Source organism: Pagrus pagrus, assembly GCF_965226575.1.
Source record: "Pagrus pagrus genome assembly, chromosome: 18".
Taxonomy (NCBI): domain Eukaryota; kingdom Metazoa; phylum Chordata; class Actinopteri; order Spariformes; family Sparidae; genus Pagrus; species Pagrus pagrus.
The window spans coordinates 11827567-11847795 of record NC_140202.1 but is presented as its reverse complement, the minus strand read 5'-3'; the positions used below and the strand labels follow the sequence as shown (position 1 = coordinate 11847795).

General features: G+C 44.6%; 1 protein-coding gene across 1 annotated transcript; it reads left to right on the top strand.

The window, feature by feature from the left end:
• The first annotated feature begins 840 nt into the window (after positions 1 to 840).
• On the top strand, positions 841 to 20183 carry pak6 (p21 (RAC1) activated kinase 6). The gene is made up of 9 exons (XM_084381118.1): positions 841 to 1298; positions 10265 to 10512; positions 12232 to 12894; positions 13423 to 13956; positions 15755 to 15888; positions 16943 to 17069; positions 17152 to 17277; positions 17416 to 17550; positions 18653 to 20183. The coding sequence occupies exons 2-9, from the start codon at positions 10309 to 10311 to the stop codon at positions 18818 to 18820; spliced, it is 2091 nt and encodes a 696-aa protein (XP_084237244.1). The 5' UTR covers positions 841 to 1298; positions 10265 to 10308; the 3' UTR covers positions 18821 to 20183.
• Positions 20184 to 20229: the final 46 nt, after the last annotated feature.

Genomic DNA, 20229 nt, shown 5'->3' with positions numbered 1-20229 from the left:
CAGATTGCACTCAGTGGAGCTTTTTACACTTGAGTTTATTTGATGTGTAAGGAGGAATATCATTATTTAAGCCTGTTATAGCGCCGTTGAATGCGTGTCTCATATCAAAACGCCATGCACTACATGTATGCCCTAAATCTGACTCACTCTGCGAGCCATTTCCGCACGACTTGACCCTAATACATTTTCCTTCTTTGTGTCTGGTCTTAGCTGCAGTATGAATTATTCAGGAAATGATTGTGGTGAAAAGAGAGGGGAACGTTTCAGTCAAATAATGAGGATGCTAGACCGGGGCAGTGTTGCAACTTCAGTTTCTTGTGACCATTTTTGGGTCACAATGGACTCAGAAACAGATTGTGAGGATGAGGATTGCACCCTGTCTTTGCACACACATACAAATACAACAACCCCTCCCGCCATCTGCCATCCCTGACCCTGTCACTCCATGGATAATGCATTTGACTGAACAGCAGCACACTGGGCGAACGCAGCGCCCTCGTGTTCTTATGTCACCCACATTAGGTGTAAAGGAGACAGAGGGAGAGATAGAGGGCGGGGTAGATGAAAGGTATCCCAGGTGATGAGGTGTATGGGAGCCTCTCCTCTTCTTACAGTCACTGGAAACCAGCTTAAACACACACACACGCAGACACACACGTGCACTCACTGCTATCAATTATTTTGCAGCCCAATGAGGGAGTGGGAGGAGGAGAAGGAGGGAAGTGATAAAGAGAGAGGGAGAGAGAGAGAGAGAGGGAGAGGGAGGTGGGAGGGAGAGTGTGTGTGTGAGAGCGAGAGAGAGAGAGAGAGAGACAGTGAGCCAGAGCAGGAGAGGGAGAAGGAGAGGGGGGGATGGAAGGAGCTGTATGGGGCCGTGATAGTCTCTCCTCCTGGATGCTGCCTTTCCTCTTCATGGCTTTGTCCCTCCTTTGTACGGTCACCCTGTGTCCCCAGGAGCAGGCACCGTTACGCGGACCAGCACTCTGCCACGGAGCCGGCCGTGAATCAGCCCCAACAAAGAGCCTTTGAGATGGCAGTGTGTGCTTCTGCCTGGAGGGAGGAACGCATCAGGCTTTCCCAGGCAAGCGGCAGCCTGCAGTGTGCGCTTGCTTGAGAGCCAGCCCTCCTCGTCGTTGTGTGTACGAGAGGGGGAGCGTGTATGTCCGTGTGTGAGTGCATGCGTGTGTGTGAATGTGAGTGAGCGGCGGATAATAGTGTATGTGAGCGTGTGTGTGTGCGCACTCTGGCTTCCAATCCTTCCTGGAGGAGAGAGGCTCTCCTCTTCACTGGACAGCAAGGTAAGGGGGATGACTGATTTTTTTCTCTCTCCCCTCCTCTAACAATGATTTATCCCTCCAGAGCCCCGTTTCCTCGCTCCATAGCGAGGAGATTGGGGTGAAGAGGAGGGGGTGGTGGGGGGAGAACAGGAAAAGAGGCTTAACGTCATTGATAAAGAGCAGGCTAGTGTGTGCCGTCGGTAGACATCAGCCGTGGTGGATGGAGAAGAAGAAGGAGGTGGAGAGGCTGTGAGCAGAATGCAGCGCAGCCAGGTGCTGATGTGGGGGTGAACGCGAGAGAAAAGGGAAGACAGAGAGGGTTTCTGGATGTATTCAGTGATGGAGCCTTCACCTTCTGCTCACCCCTCCTTCTCAAAATCCCCACAACCCCCCTTCTCTCTCCCTGCTTCTGTCCTCAACCTCTATTTCACGGAGAAGGATGCAACAATCTTTAAAACGTTCCCCAGACGGATCCCACTTGACAAACACAGACTGTGCCACTTGCTACGGGCACTGTGGACAGAAGCTTCCCGTCAGTACCATTTGTGTATACTAGCATGTGTGTAGGCTGAGTTCTCAGGTGATCTTTCTGGTCCTACCAGTGTGTGAGGATTGGAGCTGCAACACACTCCAGCTGAGGGATGCTGTGGGAAGCACAGTCACAGGAGAGGAGACCGACATGTGACATATTTTTGTAACAACATTTACTCGGTAAATGTAATCATTGGAGAACCTGTTGTACGAGCACTTGCATAACGCGTGGGAGGCGATGTTTGAACTGTGCTCTGTTTGACTCTGAATTTTAAACATTAAGACACAAGTGATTTGCTCTAATTTGTTGAAAACAGGTCTGTATTGTCTCTCTATTAGTCTCTCTGCTAGATGCTAAATCCCAAATCAATTCAAGCTGAGGTGTTTTAAAGAAGTGTATGGATTTTAGTTCTCGCACTCATTTTCATTGGCACAATCACAACATTCATGCACTTGCTTAAGAGTTGTGACTGCACCTGATGTCATCAAGCCATAAGGGATCGACACTTAAGATCAGATCGAAGCGTGATGATGATCGGGAGTATGATGATGATGATGTAAGTGAGGCAATTCTTAAGCTACCATGTGTTTGAGTCTCAAGATACTCATTGATATTCAAGGAGGAGCAGAGTAAAGGGTAGGGGAGGTGACAGAGAAGGTCTCTTTGGTGCATGCACCCACACTAATACACACAGACACACACACAGCTGGACATCTGCTCCACTGAGGATGATGTGCGCGTCTTCTGAAGTCGTCCTTTTTCTTTTTTAGGCCGTCTCGTGTCGCCCATCTTGCTCTCGCGCTCAACACAAACTGGCAGCACAGACCCTTGTACATGTACTGGGGACGCTGACAGGACAGGAAGTGATAGGGGACCTCAGACACAGCACGCAAGTGTAGGTGGCACATCATTTTCATGTGCCCCCCGCTGTTTTTGTGATTGTTTTCAGGAATGCTCGTGTCATGTTCATGTCAGCCGAAGGAGGGAGGGACAGCGTGCATTACCAGCTTAGCGTTGCCACCGGCCACGAGACGTCAAGCACTAAGGATTAAAACAGGCTCTGAGTCCAAATTGGGACAGCGTGCCATGATTCCCCTCTCTGGGCTGGAACAGCACCCATGCTGGGTGACAGAGGAGGGCAGCAGAGTCGGTGCAGATTGATACTGTGAAGGAAGCTGAGGTTAAAAATGGTTAGCGCTTTGTCCCTGGGAGAGACACGCTGAGGCCTGGGCTAAAAAAATATAAATCAAAGCTTTCATAAGCACATGAGCGTACAGTAAAGCTTGCACCGAGGCCCGGCGCATCAATAAATTAGACCCAAGAGAGAAGAGTTGGGCTCGTACCATTGGTCCAGGCTGATCATATGTCTCTATCAGCACAGCGTCAAATTGTTCAAAGCACTTGCGAGAGCCAAGAGGATCTTTAATTAAACAGAGTGTTGGTCAGTGCTGCATTTCCCTACTCTCCTGACTCCAGCCCTTAGTATACATATTGTTACACTGCATACTTCCTGAGTTAAGAGTGTGTTTTCCTAGTGATGTGTCAGCATCAGTAGAACATCCCATAAAAGCCCCAGGATGCTAGAAGTGTTGCTTTTACAGTGTCATTATGTGAAGGCGTTAGGAGTAGATAGAAACTATAGCTTTTACTGTGCATTTATGTCCACAGTCGTCACTTCAGGGTGAGAACAAACTGCTCTTCTTGTCCATTTTCTCATCCGGGAGAATCGGCGCCAATATGTCAGGTGAAGGAATGATGTATGCGCTGCGTTGATGTCCTCAAATCCCCTTTGCCGAGGCTTGTTTACTGCAAACAAAGCTGCTCAAGATGATGGGGAAAAGAGGTTATATCTTTACAACAGTACATCTTCAGACAGAAAAACATGTGAACACTAATTTTTGGGGCGCTGACACTTGAGATTTGTGCCCGTCCTTATTCTTTGTCTTTGTGCTCTCGCTTTCTTCCCTTTCATCTTCTCCATCTCTTTTTCTGTCACTACATCTGAGTGTCCAGACTCTCCTCTCCTCCCCCGCTCTTTTTCTCCTCCCGCCGTCTCGACCTCTCATTTCTTGTTTCCTCCTGTCAATATTAACACAGGACTGATGTGCACTCCTGCGCAGATGTTTGCCCTTGAAGAACTGACAGCCCACGTTGTTGGGCACGGACATCGTGTTTCACCATATTTGCTTCAGATCCCGGGGCCTTTTCTTACTCATTCAGCACATGAGAAAGTGACAGACAAGCTCTCTCATTTCCCACTTTCTCAGAATCGCAGTGCTCTGTGACATCTGACATGCACTGCTTAATAAAAAGGTTTGAGGGGAATTTTACACATGACGCATCGCTGCGAGTTATGTGACATTTTAAATACCCCAAGATATGTCAACATCAATGAAGTCTTCTGTTAAAATGTGGGTCATCCATGCTTAATGTCCTATTTTACTAACTCAGTTTAAACGCAGAATATGGATGTAATTGGCTGTTTCACTGAATATGATTTGCCTCGTCTTTTTTAGCATAATTTGCACGCTCTCTGCACCTTCACGTTGTCTGATACTTCACTTCTTATCCTGAAACTAGTCCATAGCATTCACCTCACTTGCCCTTGCATGTGCTCCACATTGTGTCCTTACCCGTGAGTGGAGCTTTTATTAGCGATACAAACACATCGAGGACTGAGAAAGTTGTTTGACCACTTTGGAAAAAAATGGCACACATCTTCACCCTGTACTTTTCTCGCTGCTCCCGAGCCTTCCTTCGATTTCATGCCCATCCTCTAGTTTTGATTTATTCAGTTTTACATGATACATTTTTAAACAAGCCATGCTTACAGCTCTGTGAGGCTGTCATCACTTATTATCAGGGCAATGTCGGGTGAAGGGGAATAGTTCAATTTCATTATTTTGAGAATCAATTTTAATTATAATTTAACCTATAAATCAGTTAACAAGAATAAGAACCAACAGCTATGCTAACAGCTCAGTGAGGCTTTACTTAAACATCCAGTGTGTAGGATTGAGGGAGACTTAGAGGCAGAGGGAGCAGGTCCTCTCCCACAGAGTCCATGCTTCTACAGTAGCCCTGAATGGACAAACCAAAACCCGGCTCTATGTTTTTTGTGTTTTCAGCAGCCACCGTAGGGCTTGTAAGGGGAGAGGAGTTCAGTAGGTTGAACCTCAACGTTAGATGCCTCTAAATCCTACACACTGGCCCTGTAAGGGACAGTGGTGCTTTGTGCTAAATGCTAACATCAGCATGCTAACATGCACACAATAACAGTGCACAATAACTTGCTGATGCTAAGCAGTTATAATGTTTGTTCTGATCACCATCTTACTTTAGCGTGTTAGAATGCTAAATAGCGGAAAACACAAGGTGCAGCCGAGGCTGATGGTGCTGTCATTGGTTGTGCAGTGGTCATAAAGACAAATTGAAATTTGGACCTGATGGTAGCGATAGATGAAAAGTCAGGGTATCACCAAAATCAATATATTTCACCCTCAGAGACACATGAAATGCGTGTGCCAAATTCCAAGGCGATCCATTCAAGAGTGAGACATTTCATTAAAGGTATACATGCTAGTGATCACCAGAATAAATGATTACAATGTACATTTCTACAAACCACAGATATGTTGAAACTTTACATATCTTTATGTTGCAAGTTTACATTTCTTTAGTTTTCAATTTTATGTCGAGACAACTCTGTGCTCATACTCCGGTTAGGTTTGGGCACAAAAAACACTTAGTTAGGGTTAGGAAAACATCATGTTTTAACTTCAAATACCTGCTTTGGTCGCCACAAACACAGCTGGAAACGTCCTGACTTCCTGCCAAAAATATCTGTTTTTTGTCACCAAAAACACATCTGGAAATTGTCCCAAGGTCTCCTGAAAAATATCCAGTGGTTTGACACAAAAATGACTAATCAATGTTGAAAAACAGTCTTGGACAGCGATCACTGTCTAGGCAGCCTTCTCATTCCACCACCATACCCTCCACCTCCTGCTACAAAAGTCATGCCTACATATGTAATATCAACGTGATATGACACGTATTGTAGAAATGTCAATATTGTATGTGGCCTAAGAAGGGCCCTAGCTTCATCTTCTGGGGACCATGAATGTTGTAAAAAGTTTCATGGAAGTCCATCCCACAGATTTTGAGGTATTTCAGTCAGGGCCAAAGTGGTGAACCAACTAACTGACCCACCAACCTACCTACCAAAGGCTACTGACATAGCTGTCGCCACATTTGCACGATGGGTGTCTTCACAGACACAGCAGATGTCGCCGTTCTCCAACCCTCCTTATATTCTGAGCACTTTGTCGTGCACAATGATATATCAGACCACTACCATGAAATATGCATGATGGCTATGTGTTATTCCATGTCATTGAACACATTTTATGACATCACTTGTCGTCTCCTATTGACAGTCCTTCTGTGTCTGCAGAGGTGACTCCAAAGAGAAAGCAGACATCAACTTAAATCATAAACACTGCTATTGTACTGTCCGGTCACGTCGGGCGCTCGTGTACCTTTTTCATGTCCTCAGATGGCGCGCGCGTGTGCTTGCGTGTGTGTTTTACACACACAGCACAAGGAAGAGATGACCAACCAAGACGCCACCCCACCACCACCACCACCTCCCCAGTGAGGCAGTCTCATTACACTCAAAGGGCAGAACGGTCATCATAATGAAGCTGATAGAAGAGCAATCTCTAAGCCCCCCACACTGCACTGCAGAGTCCAAAAACAGCAGTTAAGACCTTGATGCTATCTATGCCACTATGAAATGGATGTAGCTCCTGTAATTCAGTATAGCTGGATTATGACTCTACGTGCATTGACAAACACAGAAAGAGGATTACCTCATCTCCATCGTCTCCCACCCTCACCTCACTATTTGACATGAATCCTGTACAAAATAAACACGCGTCTGGTGCTAGAGAGGAAGGGAGGAGGCAGAGGGGGGGGGGGGCATGATGTGTCCTAAAATTAGATCAGTGAAGGACTGAACACCATACTAATCCTGCGAGCACAGTCACCTGCGCTCTAACTACATTTCTGCATGCATGCCAACACAAAAAGATAGAAGCAGAAATCAGGGCAAATAGAAAAAAAAAAATCATTCAACAGAGCTCGGAGCACTAACATCGAGCAAATCCAATATCTCTCTTATCTCCCGATCCCCTCCCACACATCCACAACTCCTGCTCGGGGTGATTTGAACATGAGAGGAATTCGAGCATGCCCTCTCCTCTTCTGTCATGTTGTCGGTGGAAAACATATGGATTGCCTGGTTGCATTTCTGCGTGGCACGAGAGACCCAGGTGAAGACTCTCTGTTCAGTTGTGCGGGGGGTAAGGCTGGAGTATCGCTGTGATTAAGTGTTGATTCTGCAGTGAAAATGGGATGCATGTTTTACACCATTTGCACGCTCCATCATCCTTTTTTTAAAAGGTTTGTGTTGAGTCAGACTTCACAAGCCGACTTGCCACAAACAGCTTCATGCTCATGTGATTTTCGGTGAGTGAGATTTTATTTCCCGGTGACGTGATTTGTGGATTTGCAGGTCATGCATTTGGATCTATTTAATTATTTTTTGCTGCTGCTCACGGTTGTAGAAATAACACCTAATGTAGCACAATTTCGAAGTGACCTCATCCTCTTTGGCTCTTCATATTCCCTGACAGCGGCTGGCTTAGTTTTGCCTCAGCACTTTGATAGATTCAAGACAAGCCACTGAGGCATAGGGTCAAGTCCCTGCAGTTTAGGGGGGATGTGACCAGAAAGCGTGATTATGCGCTGTGCAAGTTCAGCTCCGTGCATACGTATTATGCGAGGGGTCTTGGAAATCAATAGCATATTGTTATCAAGACAGTCATAAGCTTGGCGGAGCCAGAGAGGTCAATATAAGGCCAGTTGCATGTGATCAAAGCTTGTAACTCAATAATTGCATCAACTGTATATTTCATTTAGCCCCAGCGTGAATCAACCAAGTGCCTGTGTGTGTGTTTCTACATGCCTTTAATGTAACACTGGTTAGTTTGAGTCTTCAAAGGGGGAACAGTGAATGAATAATGAATACTGTGATATGTTCTGCTCTCTGAGGAATTTTGATAAAGTCCCACACAAAGCCATCCTATTTGTGCCTGTATCACCCTATTATTGCTGGCAGCAGAGGACTGTAGCAGTTTGCATTTGACTCATGAGTAAATATTGATTGATCTGCTTGTAAAAGGATACATGAGCGCTATGTGTAAATATTTGTTTAGGCGATGCCAACATCTGCACGTCGAACAGCTATATAAGCAGATAGTCTCTAAGGAAGCAGAAAAAAAGAAAAAAACAAAGATAGCAATCTTGTGTTTTGCAGCTTTGTTTTCTCAGGCGTTGGTTATCCAAAAAGCAGCCACATTTGGTGCTTAAAAGCCTTTTTGTGTCTTAGGGAAGGAAACTGGGTCCCTGTCTCTCCAACGCATCCGGGTCTGACTGTAATCTTGGCCCCAACTCCTCTCTCCCCACCTCCTGAGAGCCCTCACACCATAATGTCCCTGTCAGATAGAATTAAAGTCCTTCCCAGCACCACATTATGTACATAGGGAGAGCACAGAGTGATGCGCTTATGCAACACTTAGCATATTAGCCTTGTGATTGAATTATCCTTGGAGGGCGACACCCCCCCCCCTCTCTCTCTGTCGTCCTTAACCCGCCTTCCTGTAATGAGGCGGGTTTTAGCTGATGTGACCAGGGGGCCTGACCTCCTTCTACCTTCTGGTGATTCGGCGGGGGGAGTGGCGTGGGGTAGTCACTGATACAGCTCCTCGTAACAGGTGTCGCTGATGCCGATTAGAGCCATGCTGGTCTGAGGACGGAGGTGGAGAGAGGAGAGGCTGCTAGCGTGATCGCCTGCTGTGCTGCGGGCGACTGCAAAACTCATTTACTCAACTCCCACCATTTCACAGTGCATGATGGGAGATTGTATCTGATATTCTAGGGGCATCTTGTAGGCCTCTGCACTGGTCACATACATCAGGCTAGTGGCTATCTGGGGCTGTACGAACTTAAGTGTTAGTATGCTGTCAATTGATAATTAGCAGGCAGGGCTCCTCCAACTAAAGGCAGCCATTTGATGTACAGTACTTGTTGGTATAAGTTAAAGGTACTTAACTATGATGTAACAATATGTAAGAATTGGCCAGCTCCCCTAGAACAAACAGGGAGCAGCATACCACTAGAGTAAATGCTAACTTCTGCTATGCAGTTACGGCTACTGCCCCTCAAAGGACGTTGGTCGTCAAGATTTTTCAATCTGGACTTAAGAGGTGAACCAAATGCCTGACATCGCCATACCGAGCAAAAACAGCAAAACTTCTGCTCAAAGCTGTAGTCACACTTCCACAACGGATGACTTTACAGAGGCAGTAGATGTGTGCCGTTCTCCAACATCCCTTGTATTCTCTCAGCACTTGGTTGTGCATGATTTACCAGACCACTGGCATGAAATATGCATGGCGGCAGCGTGTTTATTCCATGTCATTGAGTGCAGCTTATTACATCACTTGTCGTCTCCTCTCATGTCCTGTCATGGAACAACCAACAGACCAGCACTGCAATCCCTTGAGCCTGGCTGCTAGCGTGGCTAGCTGAAACGTCCTCCATACTGCGAGCTACACGAAACAGTATTAATACTAATCATGGGACTTAAATTTGAGTGATTATCTCCCAGTACAGCTGTGCAGATGAGGAAATGAGATGTATAAAATGTATTTAATTATGTCCCTACACTTGAATAAAAAAAATAAAGCTTAACATACGGTTGACCCGAGTTAGTGGCTCCAATTCAGGACCATCCATCCAAGGATTAAGTGGTTAGCCCTCCCTGCAATCAAGGGCACACAAGCTACTAATTAGGACGGGTTATGAAGGGTTCATGAAGGATATCCTGCCACAGTATATTTGTGTTTGTGTAGATGTGTGTGCGCATGAGTGTGTGTCTGTGTGTTGTACTCCTTGTCCTGCTAATGCACTGAAAGCCTGTGGGCGCTGGCCAGCACGGCCGCGTGCTCATCAGTAAAATGGCACAGAGAATGAATAAGCCTTAATTGACCAGATATCCTTCATTACACATGTGCTTACAAATCCATCCACTCTCCTTGGAGCCATTCTCACAGGCACAAGCTCGTGACAGCCAGCAAGGCAGCGTGGGACACACACACATCCCAGACATGGAACAGCTTTTTAGATGAGCCGTTTGAATATTTTCTCCCACGTGGAAGGATCATCTGTTGTCACATTTTATTTGAATACACCTGGTCAGAGAACATCTTTTTGATCACCGCAGCAGAAGAGATTTGCTTATATTCAAATGGCTAGATTACAGTTCCTTGAACGTGCTGTGTGTAATATGGAGTGCAGTTTATTGAAGTCTCAATACTTTTCTCTACAGGGACATTTTGAAGAGGCCAAGCTGTCGCCCTCGTGGACCTGAGGATGTTTCGCAAGAAGAAAAAGAAGAGGCCTGAGATATCAGCGCCAAAGAACTTTGAACATCGTGTCCACACCTCCTTCGACGCCAAGCACGGCTGCTTCGTGGGCCTGCCGACACAATGGCAAAGCCTGATAGAGAACCTGCGCAGGCCCAAACCCATGGTGGACCCTTCCAGGATCACGGAGGTGGAGCTGAGGCCAAAGAAGGTACACCCCACCTTCCCTTGAACTCTATTGATCCACTGACCTTACTTTTAACTGATCACTATCACCGTTCAACCAGATCCTCATTAAGCTTTCATGATGAGTTGTCCTTCTCGATGTTTAGCTTTTTAATCTCAGAGACTGATGCATAGACATATGCTGCTAGTTTTATTGATGCAGAAGAGTCCTTCAGTGCTGCAGAGGGATTCTGCTGTCTCAGAAAATGCCATAATCCTCTGATGACGTGGTGAAAGGAAGGCCTGCTCCCCTCCCCGTCTTTTTGCTTTCTTATCTATCACGGGGCTTGGCTAATGACCCTGCTGTGTACACTGACTGTACAATGTTGAATGCTCAGAGGGGCCACAAGATTTATTACTCCACACAGGCAATTAATAACAGTCCATGGTGCCTTCCCACAGATGTCAAGCAGAAGGGATAAAAAGTGCAGGTACAGCAAAGGAAATGCCAGTGAGTGATAAAGGCTGCAAATCTAAGGATATCTACGCTTCACCGAGTGCACTGTCGATGCTGTTTGTGACCGTACAGAAGAGAAATTGAGAAAACAACAACATTTTCATTAATGTGCTGATGTGATTTGTGCTGATCAGTATGAGAACCATCATGTCAGCATTGTGTTAGCTAAAGTCCAACACATCTTGGACGCAATTTTTGAAGCCTGGAGGTGAAACATACTGGATGGAATCAAGTGATTATGTTGGCTAGGAAGTGGTTAAATGCTAACCTTAGCTAATGAGTTATCAAAGTGCTGTTTTGCCCTGAAATATTAATATAAATAAGTAATTATTTCGCTACATCCTGGGCTTAGCGCTACCAGAAACATTTGTGATTGGTTTAAAGAAATAAAAACAAGCCTGAGCATTTCTTTCCTCCCGTACCAGAGTGAGAAATGGTGCAGATGCTATTCGAGGTTTATGGTTTCAATAGTGTCATCAAGATGACTGTCAACTTCCAAATGCAAATGGCTGTTCATTTCAGATTACTGCTCTGATTTGAACACAAAAAGAGGAAATTGTGAATTGATATCTGGGGGGGGGGGAGTCTATTTAAAACTGTTATTAAAGCATCTTCTAAAATGGGATGTCTCACCGAGGCCATTATCGCCTGCCAATGTGTCCTCTCTGAGAGGTGCTACAGTAGATGGAGTGTCATCTGACCTCTACCCCCTGTGCAGATGTAATGGCACCGACCCAGGGAAACAGGAGAGGCTGTTGACTGGCTGTGAACTGAACATGACTCTACCCTGAGAGGGACTAATGAGCCACCATGCAGTCTGTTACTACAGTAACAATATTCTGGCTAAAAAAGATCTTAAGTTTGATGATTTTCTGTCAGGGCCAGTTTCGGCCTTTGCTTTTGAATGCCTCTATGCATAGCATCTGAAAGGTCATAGGAGCAGTTAACTTTAGTATCTGATCATTGTAACATATTAATAGTTGCAGAGGCTCTATATTTGTAGCGTGCCTCTTGAAACATTTGGTATATTTGTCAGTGTATTGTCAAAAGGAGCCACTAGGGAAATGATTTAAGTCGGTGTCTTTGAAGAATGACAGAGATGTCCTTTACAGATTCTCAAGTCTAAATTTAACTCGCCTCTGAGCAATGGTTATGTCACCCTCATTATTCCTTTCACTTTGAAATCTTTCTATAATGTGATCGTGGCATGCACACAGTGGTAAAGATGAACGCTTCCTCCTTTTTCAGACTATTGTGCGTGGGAGCATGATTGGTCACGGAGACTACATCACAGCCATGATCAATGACATGAGCCGCCTGTCTGTGACCAGCTCCAACTCTTTGAGGAAGAGCAGCCCCTCAGCCAGGAAGAGGGCTCAGTCTTTGGGAAGGCTGGGGGAAGTGAACGAGGGAGACCCTTACCAGTACGAAGGCCTGACGCAGGATGACGAAGACGACGACGATGCGGGTCAAGACGACTGGAGGGACAGGGCCAGGAACATCCACAGCGAGACCAACACGCCCTACTTGGGCATGAAGAAGAGCATCACTCTGCAGCCCAATGGGATCCTGCCAAAAGCCAAGTCTACCTATGAAGTCAGCATCAGCTCCCAGGAGGGACCATCGCAACCGCCTCAGTCCCAGAACATCCCGATGCTAAGTCACGGGGCTTATATGAGTGGTGAGCTGGGCAGCCCTCAGGAGAGAGTGATATGGAAGAGAGATTTCCAGCTGCCCAGGGGAATGCCTCCAAGTCAGAGACCTATAGCTTGCTTTTACAGCCCAGCAATGACTATACAGCAGCCTCATGGAGATCAAACGACGGTCACCACGGAGCTCCGACCCAACCCACCGATGTACATGCACCCACAGAATAGCCCCGGGCGGCCGTTCTCCTCCTACGACCTGAAAGTAAGCCTGGCACTACAGTGTGCAGTTTCATTATGCATCATTCGCAGAATACACAATATATGCGTACTTCTGCTAACATTATGTACATCATATTATTAGTGCACTGCAGGTTTTTGCATGAGCTCTGAATCCATTAAATACAAGTTTTTTGTCAGGAATTGATAGGGGATCATATTCATGCTGAGGTAGTGGAAACTTCAGCGAGGCTGCATATCAACTGACTTTTACACTAAAGGTGATTAAAGTTGGGGTTGGGTATTTTATTTAACTCTAGCATTAAATATGAAATGTGTGTTTAAAGTGCCAGTGGGGTTGTTAAAGTTGAGAAATTGTGTGTTTGGCAAGATCTTAGCGAGACACTTGGGTCCATATAGCAACATCTTTACATGGGTCACATCAGGTGAAGTGGATGCAGAGTGGGTTGATTTACATTCGCTTTTAACGCAGGTCTCGAACCCCAGGCAAGCGGCCAACTCTCTTTCAGCTCCCTCCCTTAATGTTCCTCACCCTTTTTCTCTTATCTTGCAGGCAGAGTCGGCAGTGAGGTACCACTCCGGCTTCCTGCCCACTGGCAACAGCAGTCCTCTTGTGGGCGGCATCAGGCCCCAGCGGACTGTTCGCTCCTCAGCTAGCTACACGCTGGGCCTGTCTCCCAACATGGGACTGAGGCCGAACGGGCCTGACCCCTTCCTCAGACACTCTGGATGCCCGAATCCTCCCTACCCCCGGCAGGACAGCCCTTCCCAACCTCGACCCTCCCCTACAGGCTCACTCGCCACCAGTCCTCCAGGCACCTGCTCCCCTGCCTTCAGACCCCCACAGCATCCTTCGCCCAGACCACCACCAGACCCACCCAAAGTCACCCATGAACAGTTCAAGGCGGCACTGCAGATGGTAGTAGACAAAGGCGATCCGCGGTCTTACCTGGAGAACTTTGTAAAGATTGGGGAGGGCTCGACGGGGGTGGTGTGTATCGCTACGGAGAAGCACAGTGGCAGGCAGGTGGCGGTGAAGATGATGGACCTGCGGCGGCAGCAGAGGAGAGAATTGCTCTTTAACGAGGTAGAGTATCCGGCTTGGTACAAAGTGATTTCCACAAACAAATGCAACACAAATCCCCAACAAGTAATGCATTCAAGTTTACAGCAACACTTCTAAAGATTAAGACTTGTCGTTCTTTAGGTTCTGACATTTAAAGTATAATTTGGTTTATTTCAACCTGGCATATTTCCCATAAATTTGGATATTGTCAGTGATGGAATGTGACGTTAGTACATTTACTCAAGTACTGTACTTAAGAACTATTTTGAGGTAATTTTCTGCTACTTTATGGCAAACATTGTACTTTTTACCTCACTACATTTATGTGATAACTTTAGTTTCAAGTTGCTTTGCATATTGCATGTTGCACTAAATTCATTTATTGTATTGGCAATCATAAAAACATATACAAACAATTATCGGCCGGAGTCCAAACTCCAAAATGCAAATACAAAAGGCAACAGAATCATAAGGAGCAGGCAGGGGCAAAGCTGAGAATTAAGTATACAAAAATACAAAAGCTAAAAAGGTACAAACCAAAGAAGCACCGGGAACACAGGCAGGAAGACAAAGAACACAGGAGACATATGACTGACATGGGGAAACAGGACAGGCTTAAATAGACAGGGACTAATAAACAAATGAAACACAGGTGAAGAGGAGAAAAGGAAGAAATTGAAAAGCAAAATATGACACAGAAACTACAAAATAAAACAGGAAATAACTAAGCCAAAAACTCAAACCATGACAGTATATATATACTTTTCTTTTACTTGAAGTATGTTTATTGTCCGAAAATTACTTTTGACATTCAAGCACACTTAATATTAAATACTGTAAGACTTGACTATTAACTGTGTCTAATGACTTTCACTTTTACTGATATATTATTTATATTTGAGCACGATGTCTTTACTTTTACAAAAGTGTGACTGTTGGGAAACGAGGTCTCACACTAAACAACATATATCTGGGCAAGCTACACGAGCATCCTACAGCTTTCCAAATAAACAAGATTTCTATATGAATCAATTTAAAATACTTGTCTTTGAGTCCAGCTGAAAGCAAACACAAAACATTTGAGTTTCCTTAGAGGACATCATTTCACACATGTAAACAAACTGGCATGTAATATCCAGGGTGGTTTGGTTGAGCCAGAAAGTTGCCCTGGATATACAGTAGATCCCTCTGCAGTTATTAAATGGATGCACCTATGTCCAAAATTATGACCAAAAGTCTGGGTGAGACTTGGAGACAAGAATTTGATATGATTAATATAAAACTGTAGTAGTAGCTGGAGTCCTTGTTTTCCAGAATCTTTACAACAGACTGTGCAAAGTTAGCATGACCTATAAAAGTGAGTCATATTAGCCACATATACGGGAAATACACCAGGGTCAACTGATAATTTTCTAAGGGGGCACTGTTTTGATTTTGCACAGGAAAATTAATTTTGCTCATCATTGGGAGTGCTGCTCAGCCTGTAAAAACAGTTGTATAACATCTTCTGTGGCTCCGGAGGGTTATCTTGGATTTGGCTTGGAGACACTGAAAGAGGTGGGTGTTTACCAAGCAGGATCTCTAATCAAAGGCACTATTGAGTTGCGTAGATGGAGCCTGATCCATTTAAAGAAGTAGAAGTCAGGATGTCTTGGCCTGTGCAGCATCGATTCTTCTTTGAAACTGTCCCTCCCTAGATTTAGTGCACCACTGAACTGCTTGAGAACTCTTTTAATGTTGTAGAAACCAAATGTGGTGGTGTTACTGGTAACATCTCTTAACAAATACGTTGTTATGCTGTGAATGTTTTGTGCTGCAGGTGGTCATCATGAGGGACTATCAGCACAGGAATGTGGTGGAGATGTTCAAGTCAGCCCTGGTGGAGGAGGAGCTGTGGGTTATCATGGAGTACCTGCAGGGTGGAGCGCTGACCAACATCGTGTCTGAAACCAGGTACGAGCACGTCAATGAGATCATCTTGTTCCCTCTTGTGAAAGCTGCATTGGTGCATTCTGTTTAGTTATGATATCATCTTTAATAACGAAATCAACCACAAGGGGGTAGTGTGGTATCGACAGCTGAGTGATCAGTGTTGATACCGACAGCTCGAAAAGACTCACAAAGACTGTCATTCAACTGCTCTTCTCTGGGGAAAAGTCATAATTTAATCACATAATCGAATATGTGCATGTTTGGATACCATGTGGAAAGTCAATTTTGGTTGAAAATTTGATTTACTGATGTTGTCACGTTGTCCAGTAGCCAAACATCAAATATAAGGGAAACATATCGACCGGCAGGAAGGAGATGAATTTTGTCAGGGTGTGTTTGCTTTTAGCTGTCAGTGTATTTTATATTATTAACAGGTGGCTGGCTCGATCGCCTCGACCTCAAGGTTAGATCTCTTGACTCGAAGGGATGAAACAATTTCTGTCAAGCCAGATGACATATAGAATGAGCCAGCTGTCACAGCCACTGTTTGTCAAAAACTGAGATAATCAGTGTATTGACAGAACAATCAAGAATAAGAGTCCTTTGCTTCTTCTGTTTTTACCCTTGTTCCTTTTTTTAGCCACTTTGAAGTCTCTCTGAATTAAGAAGCAGACAAACAACCTTATTTAACGCAGGAAGTTTTTTTTGTTTCCTAATATAGTTTTTCGATGCGATGAGAATCATGTGTGGGATAATACAGCCAACTGTTAGGTAATAGTTACCTTCTGTTACCTTTGTTTATAGTGGGCCACTGACCTTGCTTGCTGTTGCTTTATGTTGCATTTGTAAAATATCATAGTAATATAAACATCGCAGAGGACTGAACATATTTTGTGGGTCATTCTGCTGTGTGGGAGTTGTTTTTTTGAACCTTGCACTCCCTATCGTTGCCTTTAATGTGCAGTGAATCACTGAATTTCAGCTTTCTCAGCTGTTGATTTGTTGCAACTAGTAATGGAAAAGTGTGAAATGTTAATGTAAAAATCTGTTTGTGTACTTGTGTGTTATCCTGCAGGCTGAGTGAGGAGCAGATTGCCACAGTGTGTGAAGCTGTTCTGCAAGCCCTGGCCTATCTTCATTCACAGGGAGTCATCCACAGAGACATCAAGAGTGACTCTATACTACTCACTTTAGACGGAAGGGTATGATATTTTCTTTCTTTGTTTCTCTCTTTACTTCTTCGTTTCTTTCTCAATAGTACAATCTTTCTCTCTTTCCCTACAGGTCAAGCTTTCAGACTTTGGCTTCTGTGCTCAGATCAGCAAAGACATCCCTAAGAGGAAGTCTCTCGTGGGGACACCCTATTGGATGGCTCCTGAGGTTATCTCCAAATCACCATATGGCACTGAGGTGAGGGGGCGCATATTCACATGCACGCACGCTGAGTAACAGTGGTGATCACTCTCACGTTGCGTAAATGCCAACAGTGGCAATCTGTGCCTTAGGATCTGTTACATGCTGTAATTTGACTGTTTGATGGTGTTCCAGGTGGATGTCTGGTCGATGGGAATCATGGTGGTGGAGATGGTGGACGGAGAGCCCCCATACTTCAGTGAAACCCCTGTAGCAGCGATGAAGAGACTGAGGGATGAGCTGGCACCTACTGTACGAAATGTCAGCCAGGTACGAGAACAGACAGACTCACATAGTTTTGACTTGAAAGGTGATATGTGTAGCATTTTTATCCTTGTTAGCAACGTGGCTCTAGAGATGGCAGTGTAGGTGTGTTCGTTCACCAGTTTGATCCAGACTGAAATATCTGATACTGGCTGGATTGCTATAAAATTTGTAACAGACATTCATGCCACCCTATGGATGAACTGTTTTCCTCTAGCGCCATCATCAGGTCAATGTTTTGCTTTGTTCAATACTTTGGTTTATGTCTAAATACTTGCCACATACTTGGATGCAAACTTGAAGCAATTTCTTTAGTTGATGATCGGCTGCCCTAACAACTGATTATGGGTTAATTATTAATAGCATGAAATATGTTGGACATTTTTTCCATTAGAAGACTGTTTCAACCGCTACCATTATCTAAATGTGAAGCAAAATCAGAGTAGGCTCCCTTTGGACTTAAATGAAGATGAAGTAAACACCAAGCTACTTGAATGATAATCAAATAACACAAAATAATGACTTAACTTGATACAATTCTTTCGAATTAGCTCCCGTCTAACGCTGTTCAACAACAACTCACAAAATCTTTTAAAAATCTTAAAATTAACAACCTGCACACAGTGCTGATACAGCACAAGTCTCTGAACACATACCAACACATTAGTAATAATGTTACTATCTGTGCAGTGTTAAAATCTTATTGTAGATCAGTTTTTTAAAAACTTTTTTTACTTTCAGGGCTGTCAATATTGTATCATCTAAACACTTGTTATTGAAAACATATAGAAGTATTGATACTTTTGACAACCTTAATACAACATCTTTTACAACAATATCTGAAACAACCCTCACATTTTAATCATGTGCCTGTTAGCATATTGATGTTTGCGTTTAGCTCAACACAACACCGTTCACAAGCACAGTTTCACAGTGTTGCTAGCATGGCTGTAAAACAGATGCTATCTTGAAAGAGATGTTGTGACTTCAGGTTTCTAAAAAATAAATAAGACGATGTTTCTTCTAAATTCCACTGCTTTTTGGTGCAACTTGTTACTATACTTTCATAAAAATGTAATTAATGTGCACCCAATGCTCTCTGGTCCAGGTCTCCCCAGTTCTAAAAGACTTCCTGGACCGTATGCTGACTCGGGACCCCCTTGAGCGGGCCAGCGCCACCGACCTGCTGGAGCACCCCTTCCTGCTGCAGAGCGGTTCACCTCAGTGCCTGGTCCCACTGGTGGAGCAGTACCGCAAGCGCATGTCCCGTTGCTGACCACGGGGGGCTCCCGCTCCCCAACACCCACCTTCAGTCTGACCTGTCCAGGCCTCGGACGAGGACCAGCACCGGGGTCCGACTCCTCTAGTAGCACCCAAGCCTATGGGCGATCAGCTGCAGAGAAGCAGACCCAGACAGACAGCGTGTTGCTGCCGAAGTGATGGTGGCAGGACGGCAAGTTTGGCTTGACGGACACCGCATGGTCTCGGGCATGAGAGAAGCACTTTAGGAGTGAGTTAAAGGCAGCATGCAGTTCTTCACCTCTCAACTCGGCTCAGTCCGAATACTGATTGGCTTCCTGTAACATTCAGTGGGACTCAACACAACACAACATGGTGCATATCAGCTGATAGCAAAAATCAATATTCCATGTAACTATATGTAATGAACACATGCTACTCTAAAGATTCTTTATAGTGTTCATAGTGGGCATTATTACCAGCCGTGTAAAGCTTATAGAGCTGGTGTTAGGCTCAGACTACAGTAGCTCATTGTGACATTATTAAAGAAGGTACCTCTGCACACTCACACTCCCTGTTGTGGACACTGGACAACAACCCGGTCAGTACACTCCACAAACACTGACAGTAGACTCTTTGCATGGCCAAATGGAGGCACACCTGGCCTGATGTGAATGCTTGAATATGTACCAAACTGGGATGTGAGAGACAATTCTCCTTTATTAGCATAATAAATGGGTAGATGAAAGCCCAGCTGCTACAATTGGGCTATTGGAAAATCACCAGTACCATGTTCCTCTTTTTCATATTTATTCTTTCTTTCCAAAAGGTGTTGTGGGTCGTTTGTATGATGTGAAGTTGCAAATAAGGTTTTATTATTAAGTACGGACTTGAAGCATAAGAAGATAAATTAATAATGTAAATAAAAATACTGAATATTAGGTCCTTATTCCTGCTGATTAACTGCAGTAAATTATATGAGATGAATTAAAAATTTTACTTTTCTTTACGGAAAATGTGAGTGTATAGTTGTATGTATGTGTGCATGTGTGTGTGTGCGAGCACATGGGCACATGGATGTGTGTGAGGTGACATCTCAGCCCTCTTTGTATTGTGACAGACTTTTTAAGAACCACAAGAAGCGTGTGTTGCTCCTCATAAAGATGTGTATGACTGTATTTGCATTTGTTTGCCTAGATAAAGCACACAGGCCTGGCATGTGATGCTGCAGGACGTCCACCTGCTGAGAAACACTTTGCACATAGTCTTTGTATTCGGACACGGGCTGACACGTGTTGACATGTTTCATGTATTTCTATCTCTGTGTGGATCATTCATGAAAAAGAGGATTACACATTTTAATTTTGTATAAATCAATAAACGATGCGTATTGAATCAGAGTTCTCTTGATCCGCCATTGTCCTCATTTACACACACGCATGCATG

Coding starts and splice junctions, on each gene's coding strand:
- pak6 (XM_084381118.1), top strand. CDS start 10,309: ATGTTTCGCAAGAAGAAAAAGAAGAGGCCTGAGATATCAGCGCCAAAG. Junction 13,957..15,754: donor GAGAATTGCTCTTTAACGAG/GTAGAGTATCCG, acceptor TTTGTGCTGCAG/GTGGTCATCATGAGGGACTA. Junction 17,070..17,151: donor TACTCACTTTAGACGGAAGG/GTATGATATTTT, acceptor CTTTCCCTACAG/GTCAAGCTTTCAGACTTTGG.